The sequence below is a fragment of the Bombina bombina genome, chromosome 8 (assembly GCF_027579735.1).
Source record: "Bombina bombina isolate aBomBom1 chromosome 8, aBomBom1.pri, whole genome shotgun sequence".
Lineage (NCBI taxonomy): Eukaryota > Metazoa > Chordata > Amphibia > Anura > Bombinatoridae > Bombina > Bombina bombina.
Window position 1 is genome coordinate 97,141,058 of NC_069506.1, and position 13,887 is coordinate 97,154,944.

Sequence of the window (13,887 nt, forward strand, 5' to 3'; positions counted from 1 at the left end):
TTTGAAAATAAAGATAGCAAGAGAACGAAGAAAAATTAATAATAGGACTAAATTAGAAAGTTGTTTGAAATTTCATGCTCTCTCTGAATCATGAAAGAAAAAATTTGGGTTCAGTGTCCCTTTAAGGCAGTTCTGAAGACAAAAGGGGGTCCAACCCGGGTCTAGCAAGGTGTAACGAATAAAGTGGCCGTTGAGTGTATATCTATACATACAGTGGATATAAAAAGTCTACACACCCCTGTTAAAATGTCAGGTTTTTGTGATGTAACAAAATGAGACAAAGATAAATAATTTCAGAACTGTATGTGTGTGTGTGTGTATTGTGTGTATGTGTATATGTGTCTGTGTATATGTGTGTGTGTATGTGTGTATATATGTGTGTGTATTGTGTATGTGTGTGTGTGTGTGTGTCTGTGTATATGTGTGTGTGTGTATATGTGTGCATTTATGTGTGTGTATTGTGTATGTGTGTGTGTGTGTATATGTGTGTGTCTGTGTATATGTGTGTGTGTGTATATGTGTGCATGTATGTGTGTGTCTGTGTATATGTGTGCATGTATGTGTGTGTGTGTGTCTGTGTATATGTGTGTCTGTGTATATGTGTGTGTGTGTATGTGTGTGTGTATATGTGTGTGTATGTGTGTGTGTATATGTGTGTATGTGTGTGTCTGTGTATATGTGTGTATGTGTGTGTGTGTGTGTATATGTGTGCATGTATGTGTGTGTCTGTGTATATGTGTGCATGTATGTGTGTGTCTGTGTATATGTGTATATGTGTGCATGTATGTGTGTGTATATATATATAAAACATATTTTATAGCGATCTTGCCCATTATGTATAGTATAGTATTCAGTTCTATGAGGAAGTTATTTTAATTTTGCAACTTCCATGCTTTCAATCCATCAACAAACTTCTTTTGTTTTTTTTTGCACAAAGTTACAAGCACTTGAAAAAAGGAGCATAACATTTTTCAATCACAGGTCAGATAGGGGATACAATTTTGAAGCAACTTTTCTAATGAACTTCTAATATATTTTCTTCGTTTTCCTTTGTATCCTTTTTTTAACAGCAGGAAGGTAAGCTCAAACGTGTGCAGCAGTTTTGCAAAAATGTTATACATTATCAAGAGCACTGGATGGCTTTATTATTTCCAGACATGTAGTGCTCCAGACGTGCATGATCCCTACCTAGATATCTCTTAAACAAAATATAACATGAGAATGAAGTCAATTTGATAAAAGAAGTAAATTAGAAACCTAAATCATGAAAGAAAAATGTGGGGTTTCGTGTCCCTTTAACACTGAAGTGCCTAGCTAAAGTATATCTGCACTACTGTCCAGCAATAATATTATTATTATTATTATCAGGTATTTGTAGAGCGGCAACAGATTCCTCAGCGCTATAAATATTATTATAATCTATGCTAAAATTTTAGCAAATCTCCCCCCTTATTCGTGTATCATCCTGGACTTAACAAGCGGGCACAAGACAATACGAATAAAGCATTACGCATAGAGTAAGCAGCAATATTACATGACATCCTGACTATGCATCTCAACAGACACCATACAATTTTCAGATCGACATTCCTGCATACCGTACTTTATCACTTTGGCTTTGGCGCCAAATTCTTGGCCAGAATATTTGCTGTCTACACTGCACCAACAGCTAGAGTAAAGATTAAAGGGACAGTAAAGACTTTGTAAATGCAATATTGTTTTTACTATCTTGCAGAAGAAGGTTGCTGCAATTGTTTCTCAATAGCCAAACTCCAGCCATCACTTGACTTATTTGGAGGTGTCAGGCAGGACTTGTTACAGGAGGAGACACGGCTAGCTACTGTCATTTTCTTAGCATTTGCCTGTCCGGTAACATCTGCAGTGGCCAATTAGGGACAGCTATGCGGCAGTGATGTCTTGATAAAATAGGTTTAAGGGGGGCACTTCTTGGAGGCGCTTTATTTTTGTGGGTGGGCTTGTGATAGGAGGGGGTGTCTTGGGTGGACTCGAACAACAAAAGATACCAAGAGAACAAAGAAAATGTGATAATAGGAGTAAATGAGAAAGTTGTTTAAAATTGCATGCTCTATCTGAATCATGAAAGAAACATTTTGGGTTTCATGTCCCTTTTAATGTCTCTTTTCTAGAAGCCAGACTTTCTGTCTGGGATGAAGGCTTCTTTAAAGGTTCTAATGGTAGAATAACTCTGATTACCATCCCATTGGCCTTTTCTGTTAGTAAGTTAAAAGAAAAGTCTAGTCCAGTGATGGTGAACCTTGGCACTCCATATGTTTCAGAACTACATTTCCCATGATGCTTACGCACTCTAAAGGCATCATGGGAAATGTAGTTCTCAAACAGCTGGAGTGCCAAGGTTCGCCGTCACTAGTCTAGTCAAAATTAAACTCTTGTGATTCAGATAGAGCATGCAATTTTAAGCAACTTTCTAATTTACTCCTATTATCAATTTTTCTTTGCTCTCTTTGTATTTTTATTTGAAAAAGCAAGAATGTAAGCATAGCAGCCGGCCCCTTTTTGGTTCAGAACCTGAGTAGGCACCAATCAGCACGCACTCCCCAGGTGCTGAACCAAAAATGCCAAAAAGCTTAAGCTGGCACCTAAGTTTACATTCCAAGATAACAAAGAAAAATTGATAATAAAAGTAAATGAGTAAGTTGCTTAAAATTGCATGCTCTATCTGAATCAGGAAAGTTTAATTTTGATTTGACTATTCCTTTAAACATGACTAGTTTCAGAATATGGATGATCTACCTGAAACATGAACTTATACAAAGAAAATTGTACATAGTCCTTATCAATTTTTATCATTCTTCCTTCCCTATAAAAAAAAGTATCTGTTAAATACAAATTGATCTATATTTTCATGGTTCAGATGGAAGTGAATCTGAAAGTTGTTAAATTTGCAAGCTCTAATTTTCTTTGTTCACTTGGTATCCTTTGTTGAAAAGCATACCGAGATTGGCTCAGGAGTAGAAATGCAATGCTGGGAACAAGCTGCTGATTGGTAGACACACATAAATGCCTCGTCTGTATTCAGCTAGCTCCCAGCGGGGCATTGAGGCTCCTTCGAAAAAGGATGCCAAGATAATGAAGCAAATTTGATAATAGAAGTAAATTGGAAATATTTTGAAAATTGTATGTTCTATCTGAATCATGAATGAAAAAACTTGTGTTTCGTGTCCCTTTTAAATCTTCAAATTGAATGCATATCATTGGAACTCCTAAACATATATATTTTAAAGGGACAGTGTAATCGGGCAAGCTCTAGATAAGAGTTAATTTTATTTAAAGGGAAAGGAAAGTCAAAACTTATGTTATCAAACTTGCTTCATTCTCTCTCTATCCTTTTTGTTGAATCTCAAGAGCACCATTAGTGCATTGCTGCGTCTGAGCCTACCTAGATATGCTCTTCAACAAAGGACATCAAGAGTACAAAGCAAATTTGATAATGGAAGTAAATTGTAAAATTGTTTTAAAGTATCATCATTCAGAGAATCTGCAATCTTAGCTTTTACTTTACTGTTCCTTTAGAGCTGATGCAGAAACACCCTTTAAAAATGGCTAGTCTTTCTCCCACCCACCACAAGGTGAAGGTTTCAACAGACAAAAAGCAGCTATTTCAAATCGCAAAATAAAGGTAAAGTCAATGGGGTAGATCTATTTACTACGCCCATCGTTTCAGGCACGCCTACAGTGAATCATGTCCGATCGACCTTTAATAAATCTACCCCAATGTTTGTATACAAATTAAAGGGACACTAAACCCAACATTTTTTTCTTTCATGATACAGATAGAGAATACAATTTTGAACAACATTCCAATTTACTTGTATTATTTAATTTGCTTCATTCTTCAGATATCCTTTGTTGAAGAAATAGCAATGCACAAGATAAGCCAGTCACACAAGGCATCCTTTTTAGATATGCTTTTCATCAAAGAATATCAAGAGAATGAAGCTAATTAGATAATAGAAGTAAGTTAGAAAGTTGTTTTAAAATGTCATGCTCTTTCCAAATCATGAAAGAAAAAAATTGGGTTTCATATTTTCCCATTAAAGCCCTCCAGCAGGTAAATGGATCATTTGGAAAGCATTAGGGGAGAATATTTTACAGCACACTATTTTAATCCCTTTTTTTAGGGGTTAAGCATAGTGTTACTAGCAAGTTTGTTTTAATAAAATAATGCTCTAACAAGGATTTTTATTGCATTTTATTAGAAAACGAAATGCTTTCAATTTTGAACTGATACTTTTAATTTATTACCAAAATAAAAAATAAGTAAGGCGGAAAAAAATATTACAATTCTTATGTCCTTTCAGCAGATAATACAGTTATATAAATAACCCCTAGTGGAAAAGAGCATCCATAATAGTCAATCAAACTAAGATAGCTCACATTGGTTGTGTTCGCCATATTTACCTTCTGGGTAGTGCAGATTGCACGGATAGATCTTTAGTGTTGTTCCTGAGTGTTTACAGAGTGCTGCAGTTGTGTACATAACTTGGGAAAATGTGTTTACAATAAAGTTTGTCAGCAGATGTGTATGCTGATGTTTATATACAGAAATATCTTGGGCGGTCTATCATCACTTGTCTTCTACAGGCGGGGGAGCAAAGGGATGACTATGATACCTTACATAATATAAAATACCTCCTTACTAACAGAAAACCATAAGTGTTTTATAAACCAGCATTGCTTAAAGGGGCACTAATGTCATGTTTCATGAATCTCATGATTCAGATAGAGCAGGCAATTTTAAGCTTTCTAATTTACTCCTATTATCAATTTTTCTTCCTTCTCTTGGAATCTTTATTTGAAAAGCGGGAATGTAAGCTTAAAAGCCGGCCCATTTTTGGTTTAGAATCTGGATTGCCCTTGCTTATTGGTTGGTAAATATAGCCACCCATTTTTGGTTCAGACCCTTGCTAGCGCTTTCTGATTGGTGGCTAGATTTACCCACCAATAAGCAAGGGCAATCCAGGTTCTAAACCAAAAATGGGCCGTCTCTAAGGGCCACTAAACCCAAAATCTTTCTTTCATGATTCAGATAGAGAATAGAAATTTAAACAACTTTACAATTTACTTCTATTATTTATTTTGTTTCATTTTTTTAGATATCCTTAGTTTAAGAAAAAGCAATGCACATGGTGAGCCAATCAGACGAGGCTTCTATGTGCAGCAACCAATCAGCAGCTACTGAGCATATCTAGATATGCTTTTCAGCAAAGAATATCAAGAGAATAAAAATAATTAGATAATAGAAGTAAATTATAAAGATGTTTAAAATTGCGTTCTCTTTCTAAATCATGAAAGAAAAAATGTGGGTCTCATGTCCCTTTAAGCTTACATTCCCGCTTTTCAAATAAAGATACCAAGAGAAGGAAGAAAAATTTATAATAGGAGTAAATGAGAAAGTTGCTTAAAATTACATCCTCTATCTGAATCATGAAAAAAAAAAAAAAGGGTTTAATATCACTTTAATAAACCTTTTTAGCTGCAATGTGCCGAATGATGTATAGCGGTTTCCCCCCCCCCCCGCAGTTTAATCTTACTGACTGTCTGAAATGATCAGTTCACCTTTTTAAGATAACATTGTTCTAGGGCATGTAGCTGCTGGTGCAGACATTTCAGATATGACCGTTGTATCAAAAAATAAAATTCATTTAGTCATGATGGCATTTGTCTGGTGCCCAGCCAAGGGAATTCCAAGCAGCGTGTAGCCTCAATCCGTAAGAATTTCAGCTGAGGCAGGTTTGGTAATTACCACTCTGGCCTGCTAGCTGTTGAGCCCCTGGGGTTAATTCTGTACTTTCACTTTTCCTTTAATGATGACATTTTATGTGAGTTGTCAGCCTTGTACAATTTTTACCCCTTAGGCGCTCCGCACTCGTCTTGCAATAAGTAATGACATTGCTTTAAATACCCCCAGCATTAGTGCGGCTGATCTGATGAGTTGCCACCAAAGACGATAGGAGGAACTGCAGCTTGTAACTGCTGTGGGCAGCATCAAATTACCCAGGAGCTATGCAAATGACAACCTTTCATTTTATCCCAATTTATATATTGTACATGTCATGATCTGTAGGCCTCTATGTGCCCAAAGCTCTAAATTTTTTTAGCTTCTCTTGTCCATGTATAATCAAATGACATCCTTGACATTACTGCTAGTTCAGACTGTCAGCATTGATGTCTGAAAAAAACATATTCTTATCTCTGTTTCTGAAACTTTAATGATACAAAGCAATGCATTTTAAATGTACCTATTATCCATTCATTAACTAACCAAACCTTTTAAACTAATGGCTATTTTCTTATCGAGAAAATTAGGCAGCTTTTTAAAAAGCCCTAGTCACATGATAGTTGCAGGGTGTGTACCATAATAAAAGCTGTTCATAAGTGCCTTTTGCTTTTAGGCAAATGAAAGGGCTTTTTGTAGTTTGTGTATCAAAGCTGTTTAGAATGACTGTCAAAGGTTTTCATCTGAGATTTAAAGGAATACACTTCTAATGCATATTTTCTAGTCAGATTCCTATACATATTGGTAAAGTCTAATCACTTACTAGCCATCTGCAATCTGGAACCAGTAGAAATTTCCAGTTACACATTGCCTAAACCATCTATTAATTTGCAGCAGGTTACAGAACTTGCTTTTTGGTGTCCTGAGGGAGGTAGCGCGGGACAAGCACATTTAATGCATGAAAAAAAGTCCCTTTTAAATATAATCTTTGTATTATTTTAATATAGCTGTAAATACAAAAGAACTTTGGTTAGGTTGCATATTCTTTTTATGAGTCGAAGCCAAAGGTATTCTTTCAATTTGTGCCCAATATAATAGTTGTTCTCTACAAAGAAACATTAACATTGGATTTCCTCATTTTCAGGTGGTTTCATCCTAATATAAATGGGCTTGAAGCAGAGAATCTTCTCTTAACACATGGAGGACATGGAAGTTTTCTGGCACGTCCGAGCAAGAGTAACCCAGGAGACTTCACCCTCTCTGTTAGGTAAGTGCATGAGCCTTATTATGTGGATGCAAGAGTGTTTGCTACTTCATCAGAAGATGTATTACTTGTACTGATTATATGATAGGATTGGGTCCACACCTCAGGGAATCCTTAATTCAAATGATTTAGCGTGATTATAGCTGGACTCTGAAATGGACCTCCCAAAAAAGCCATCCTTGCCATACTCCTAGTGAAACAGAATCCGTAAATTACCTGTGTAAACTTTATCAAATGGCGGGCAGTCATGATTCATTGTAGCGGATCATGTCCGTCCGACATCGCTAAATACCAACAGCATACACTGTCAGCATTTAACATTGCACAAGCATTTCTAGTGAAATGCTTGTGCAATGCCGCCCCCTGCACATTCGCGGCCAATCGGCCACTAGCAGGGGGTGTCAATCATCTCGATCGTGTCCGCCACTTAAGATCTTTTATGTGGCGTATCTTAATCCCCCCCAGACTTTTCTGACTGTGCGCTATCCTCAGTGCTAGATGCAATTTTGGGAGGACATGGGCTTAGATATACACTCCTGTCTGCCATACTATAAATCTTGCCCATAATAGTAAACTTGCGTTCTTTATAATTACTTATATTATTTGAGTGTGTATTCTCATGTAATTAAAACTAATAAACTTTATTAAAAAATAATGATCTGAATGACTTCATGAAACTACAATCAAATATTGAACTGCAATTATATACTCATTAATTATGAAATAATTTGTGTATCATGGATGGTGGCTAATTGTACTATGCCAAAACCTAAGAAGTACATAAATTATTATTATTTAATTATTGTATAATTGCAGTGCAATGGTTGATTGCTGTTTTTTTGAAGTCATTCAGCCATTTTGATCATTATTTAAAAAAAAAGTTTATTAGTTTTAATTAAATGAGAACATGCGCTTAAAAACATAACAAGTAAATAAAAGGGGACACCAGTGTGATATTATGTGTTTTCTTTCCAGTCCGTTATATACTGATTTCTAATGTTTTATTTTAAAAATGCAGCTAGGTGTTATCCTCAGGCTAATTTTTTTGTTTTGAATTCCTCATTATGACTAGAATGTATTTTGTGCTAAACTTCCTTTTAAGATGACATTCAGCAGTGAAATACTTGTGTGCCCATTTACTGTATATTTGTTAATCCAGGAGAAAAAAAGGTGTAAACTGAAAATCCCCCAAAATAGTGTTTCCACTAAAAGGTGTATATGAGATGCATTATACTCACTGTATAATTCCAAAACCATTTTAAAGGGATAGTCTAGTCAAAATTAAACTTTCATGATTCAACAAGAGCAGGCAATTTTTAAACAACTTTCTAGTTTACTCCTATTATCAATTTTTCTTCGTTCTCTTGTTATCTTTATTTGAATCTAAGCTTAGGAGCCGGACCATTTTTGGTTCAGCGCCTGGGTAGAGCTTGCTGATTGGTGGCTACATTTAGACCAATCAGAAAGTTCTACCTAGGCGATTAACCAAAAGTGGGCCGGCTCCTATACTTACATTCTTGCAATTTTCAAATAAAGATACCAAGAGAATGAAGAAAAATTGATAATAGTAAATTAGAAAGTTGCTTAAAATTGCCTGCTCTATCTGAATGATGAAAGTTTAAAGGGACAGTCAACACCAGAATTTTTGTTGTTTAAAAAGATAGATAATCCCTTTATTACCCATTCCCCAGTTTTTCAAAACCAACACTGTTATATTAATACACTTTTTACTTCTGTGACTAACTTGTATCTAAGCATCTTCAGACCTCCCCTAATCACATGACTTTTAGTTATTATCTATTGACTTGCATTTTAGCCAATTAGTGCAGTCTGTGCCACTAGCCACGGGCGTGATCACAATGCTATCTATATGGCCTACATGAGCTTGCTCTCCCCTGTTGTGAAAAGTAACTAAAATAGAGGTGGCCTTCAAGGGCTTAGAATTTATCATATGCACCTTCCTAGGTTTGCTTTCAACTAGAATACCAAGAGAACAAAACAAAATTGTTGATAAAAGTAAATTGGAAAGTTGTTTAAAATTACATGCCCTATTTGAAAAATGAAAGTTTTTTGTTTTTTTTTGGACTTGACTGTCCCTTTAATTTTGACTAGACTATCCCTTTAACATAGTATTGCAAACCCATCCAAGATCTGTTTAGTACTTTTGTGGATCATCTGGAGCTCTTATTGTGTGACTAAAACCATAAATTTGGTTACTTGCCCTTGATTTATTAAAGAGATATTAATTAGTAATTACATATAATGATGTATTCAAAGCAAAGATTAGCCAAATAATATGTAGATGTATTTTTTCAATTATATTAGTGGTCTAAATAAACTAGTTTTCTATTTATCTCTGTCTTCTGATGACTTTAATAAGTGACGGATATAAATCTGGCAGTAAAATAGAATTTGTGTAGCAAAGGCTGTGTGGAAACCCTGTTAGATAATCTTGGGTTTCACACAGCCTGGTTTTTATATTATTTTTTTGCCTGTTTTATATATTCTGTCCTCAGTTGTTCTCATCAGGAGGTCAAGATAACAAGAAATCTTAAAGTGAATGTAAATTTTGATGCTAAAGTGCCCGTTTTTAAAAAATTCGATTAAAAACAGGGGCACTTTAATTCATCAAAATTTACATTTCACTCGTGCTGTGAAAAAAACTTACCTTTTAATCTTGACAGCAGCTCCAGCTTCCTCCGCCCGTCGCAAAGCCTCTTCCTGGGTCTAAAATAAGGAATCCGGCTTCCTCAAATCCCGGCATTGAATCAGACACTGATTCCCCCGGGGGGGAAGCCGTGATTGGAGGATGACCCATCCATCATTTCTGACATCAGAAATGGCTTGCGACGACTGGAGGAAGCTGGAGCTGCTGTGAAGATTAAAAGGTACGTTTTTTTTCACAACAGGAGTGAAATGTAAATTTTGATGAATTAAAGTGCCCCTGTTTATAATTGAATTTTTAAAAAACGGGCACTTTAGCATCAAAATTTACATTCACTTTAAGTCCAAAAACATGGCGGGCCCAATACTTTATATAAACTAAGTGGAGTTTGGAAAACCAACATTTTTAGAGTTTAATGACCGGAAAAGAGGACAAAAGAAATTATGACAGTATATTGCAAAGTTTTTTTTTTTAACTACACATAATTAAACATTTTTTACTACAATCTCATACTGTTTCATCTCTCTTTAAAGGGATATTAAAGTGTGGACAATATAAAAGTTGTATGAAATACTTAAAGGGACAGTAAACCTTAAAAATAATGTTATATAATTCTGCACATAGTGCAGAATTATATAACATTATATTAGCCAAATATTATTTAAACGTAATTTCCCCTATTCATTTTTAAAAGAAAGCGCTGTTTCACAGACCCGCTCTCTGCTGAGCGGGTCTGTTATATTTCCTCTGTATAGTCACAGCCTGGCCCGACCGCGCCATAGCACTAAGTGCAGCTCGCTCCTGTCACAGAATGCCAGAATGAAAAGATAAGTTTTTGAAGAAAAAAAGTGAAATGTCAATTTTGATGAATTAAAGTGCCCTTGTTTTTAATAGGATTATTAAAAAACAGGCACTAATTATTCAAAATTGACCTTTACTTTAATCTAACAATGACTAACATAATAATGTCAACAGCCTGTCATATGCTAAATGCTTTAACCTGAATTCCTAGAAATTACCAGTATGACTGTTGGACTCCGAGTAGCACCCTCTCTTAGTGGTTTTTCTGTCCACTCACTCAACAAACGAAATGTACGGTTTAACCTCGGGATATATTTACATCTTTATCATTCTCATGACCTGGCGCATTAAAATCACATGAGTATATTTCTCCAACATAGGTGTGTCCGGTCCACGGCGTCATCCTTACTTGTGGGATATTCTCTTCCCCAACAGGAAATGGCAAAGAGCCCAGCAAAGCTGGTCACATGATCCCTCCTAGGCTCCGCCTACCCCAGTCATTCTCTTTGCCGTTGTACAGGCAACATCTCCACGGAGATGGCTTAGAGTTTTTTAGTGTTTAACTGTAGTTTTTATTATTCAATCAAGAGTTTGTTATTTTAAAATAGTGCTGGTATGTACTATTTACTCAGAAACAGAAAAGAGATGAAGATTTCTGTTTGTATGAGGAAAATGATTTTAGCAACCGTCACTAAAATCCATGGCTGTTCCACACAGGACTGTTGAGAGCAATTAACTTCAGTTGGGGGAACAGTGAGCAGTCTCTTGCTGCTTGAGGTATGACACATTCTAACAAGACGATGTAATGCTGGAAGCTGTCATTTTCCCTATGGGATCCGGTAAGCCATGTTTATTACGATTGTAAATAAGGGCTTCAAAAAGGGCTTATTAAGACTGTAGACTTTTTCTGGGCTAAATCGATTCATTATTAACACATATTTAGCCTTGAGGAATCATTTTATCTGGGTATTTTGATATAATAATATCGGCAGGCACTGTTTTAGACACCTTATTCTTTAGGGGCTTTCCCAAAGCATAGGCAGAGCCTCATTTTCGCGCCAGTGTTGCGCACTTGTTTTTGAGAGGCATGGCATGCAGTCGCATGTGAGAGGAGCTCTGATACTTAGAAAAGACTTTCTGAAGGCGTCATTTGGTATCGTATTCCCCTTGGGGCTTGGTTGGGTCTCAGCAAAGCAGATACCAGGGACTGTAAAGGGGTTAAAGTTCAAAACGGCTCCGGTTCCGTTATTTTAAGGGTTAAAGCTTCCAAATTTGGTGTGCAATACTTTTAAGGCTTTAAGACACTGTGGTGAAAATTTGGTGAATTTTGAACAATTCCTTCATGTTTTTTCGCAATTGCAGTAATAAAGTGTGTTCAGTTTAAAATTTAAAGTGACAGTAACGGTTTTATTTTAAAACGTTTTTTGTACTTTGTTATCAAGTTTATGCCTGTTTAACATGTCTGAACTACCAGATAGACTGTGTTCTGAATGTGGGGAAGCCAGAATTCCTATTCATTTAAATAAATGTGATTTATGTGACAATGACAATGATGCCCAAGATGATTCCTCAAGTGAGGGGAGTAAGCATGGTACTGCATCATTCCCTCCTTCGTCTACACGAGTCTTGCCCACTCAGGAGGCCCCTAGTACATCTAGCGCGCCAATACTCCTTACTATGCAACAATTAACGGCTGTAATGGATAATTCTGTCAAAAACATTTTAGCCAAAATGAACACTTATCAGCGTAAGCGCGACTGCTCTGTTTTAGATACTGAAGAGCATGACGACGCTGATAATAATATTTCTGAAGGGCCCCTAACCCAGTCTGATGGGGCCAGGGAGGTTTTGTCTGAGGGAGAAATTACTGATTCAGGGAACATTTCTCAACAAGCTGAACCTGATGTGATTGCATTTAAATTTAAGTTGGAACATCTCCGCATTCTGCTTAAGGAGGTATTATCCACTCTGGATGATTGTGACAAGTTGGTCATCCCAGAGAAACTATGTAAAATGGACAAGTTCCTAGAGGTGCCGGGGCTCCCAGAAGCTTTTCCTATACCCAAGCGGGTGGCGGACATTGTTAATAAAGAATGGGAAAGGCCCGGTATTCCTTTCGTCCCTCCCCCCATATTTAAAAAATTGTTTCCTATGGTCGACCCCAGAAAGGACTTATGGCAGACAGTCCCCAAGGTCGAGGGAGCGGTTTCCACTTTAAACAAACGCACCACTATACCCATAGAGGATAGTTGTGCTTTCAAAGATCCTATGGATAAAAAATTAGAAGGTTTGCTTAAAAAGATGTTTGTTCAGCAGGGTTACCTTCTACAACCAATTTCATGCATTGTCCCTGTCGCTACAGCCGCATGTTTCTGGTTCGATGAGCTGATAAAGGCGGTCGATAGTGATTCTCCTCCTTATGAGGAGATTATGGACAGAATCAATGCTCTCAAATTGGCTAATTCTTTCACTCTAGACGCCACTTTGCAATTGGCTAGGTTAGCGGCTAAGAATTCTGGGTTTGCTATTGTGGCGCGCAGAGCGCTTTGGTTGAAATCTTGGTCGGCTGATGCGTCTTCCAAGAACAAGCTACTTAACATTCCTTTCAAGGGGAAAACGCTGTTTGGCCCTGACTTGAAAGAGATTATCTCTGATATCACTGGGGGTAAGGGCCACGCCCTTCCTCAGGATCGGCCTTTCAAGGCAAAAATAAACCTAATTTTCGTCCCTTTCGTAGAAACGGACCAGCCCAAAGTGCTACGTCCTCTAAGCAAGAGGGTAATACTTCTCAAGCCAAGCCAGCTTGGAGACCAATGCAAGGCTGGAACAAGGGTAAGCAGGCCAAGAAACCTGCCACTGCTACCAAGACAGCATGAAATGTTGGCCCCCGATCCGGGACCGGATCTGGTGGGGGGCAGACTCTCTCTCTTCACTCAGGCTTGGGCAAGAGATGTTCTGGATCCTTGGGCGCTAGAAATAGTCTCCCAAGGTTATCTTCTGGAATTCAAGGGACTTCCCCCAAGGGGGAGGTTCCACAGGTCTCAGTTGTCTTCAGACCACATAAAAAGACAGGCATTCTTACATTGTGTAGAAGACCTGTTAAAAATGGGAGTGATTCATCCTGTTCCATTAAGAGAACAAGGGATGGGGTTCTACTCCAATCTGTTCATAGTTCCCAAAAAAGAGGGAACGTTCAGACCAATCTTAGATCTCAAGATCTTAAACAAGTTTCTCAAGGTTCCATCGTTCAAGATGGAAACCATTCGAACTATTCTTCCTTCCATCCAGGAAGGTCAATTCATGACCACGGTGGATTTAAAGGATGCGTATCTACATATTCCTATCCACAAGGAACATCATCGGTTCCTGAGGTTCGCATTCCTGGACAAACATTACCAG

General features: G+C 37.2%; 1 protein-coding gene across 1 annotated transcript in view; it reads left to right on the plus strand.

Annotated features, from left to right (window-relative positions):
- The window catches only part of LOC128638486 (tyrosine-protein phosphatase non-receptor type 11-like), a 372,663-nt gene that overhangs the window by 116,589 nt on the left and 242,187 nt on the right, over positions 1-13,887 (plus strand). The window contains 1 exon segment of the mRNA XM_053690465.1: positions 6,903-7,025. Within this exon segment, the coding sequence (XP_053546440.1) occupies positions 6,903-7,025 (123 nt within the window).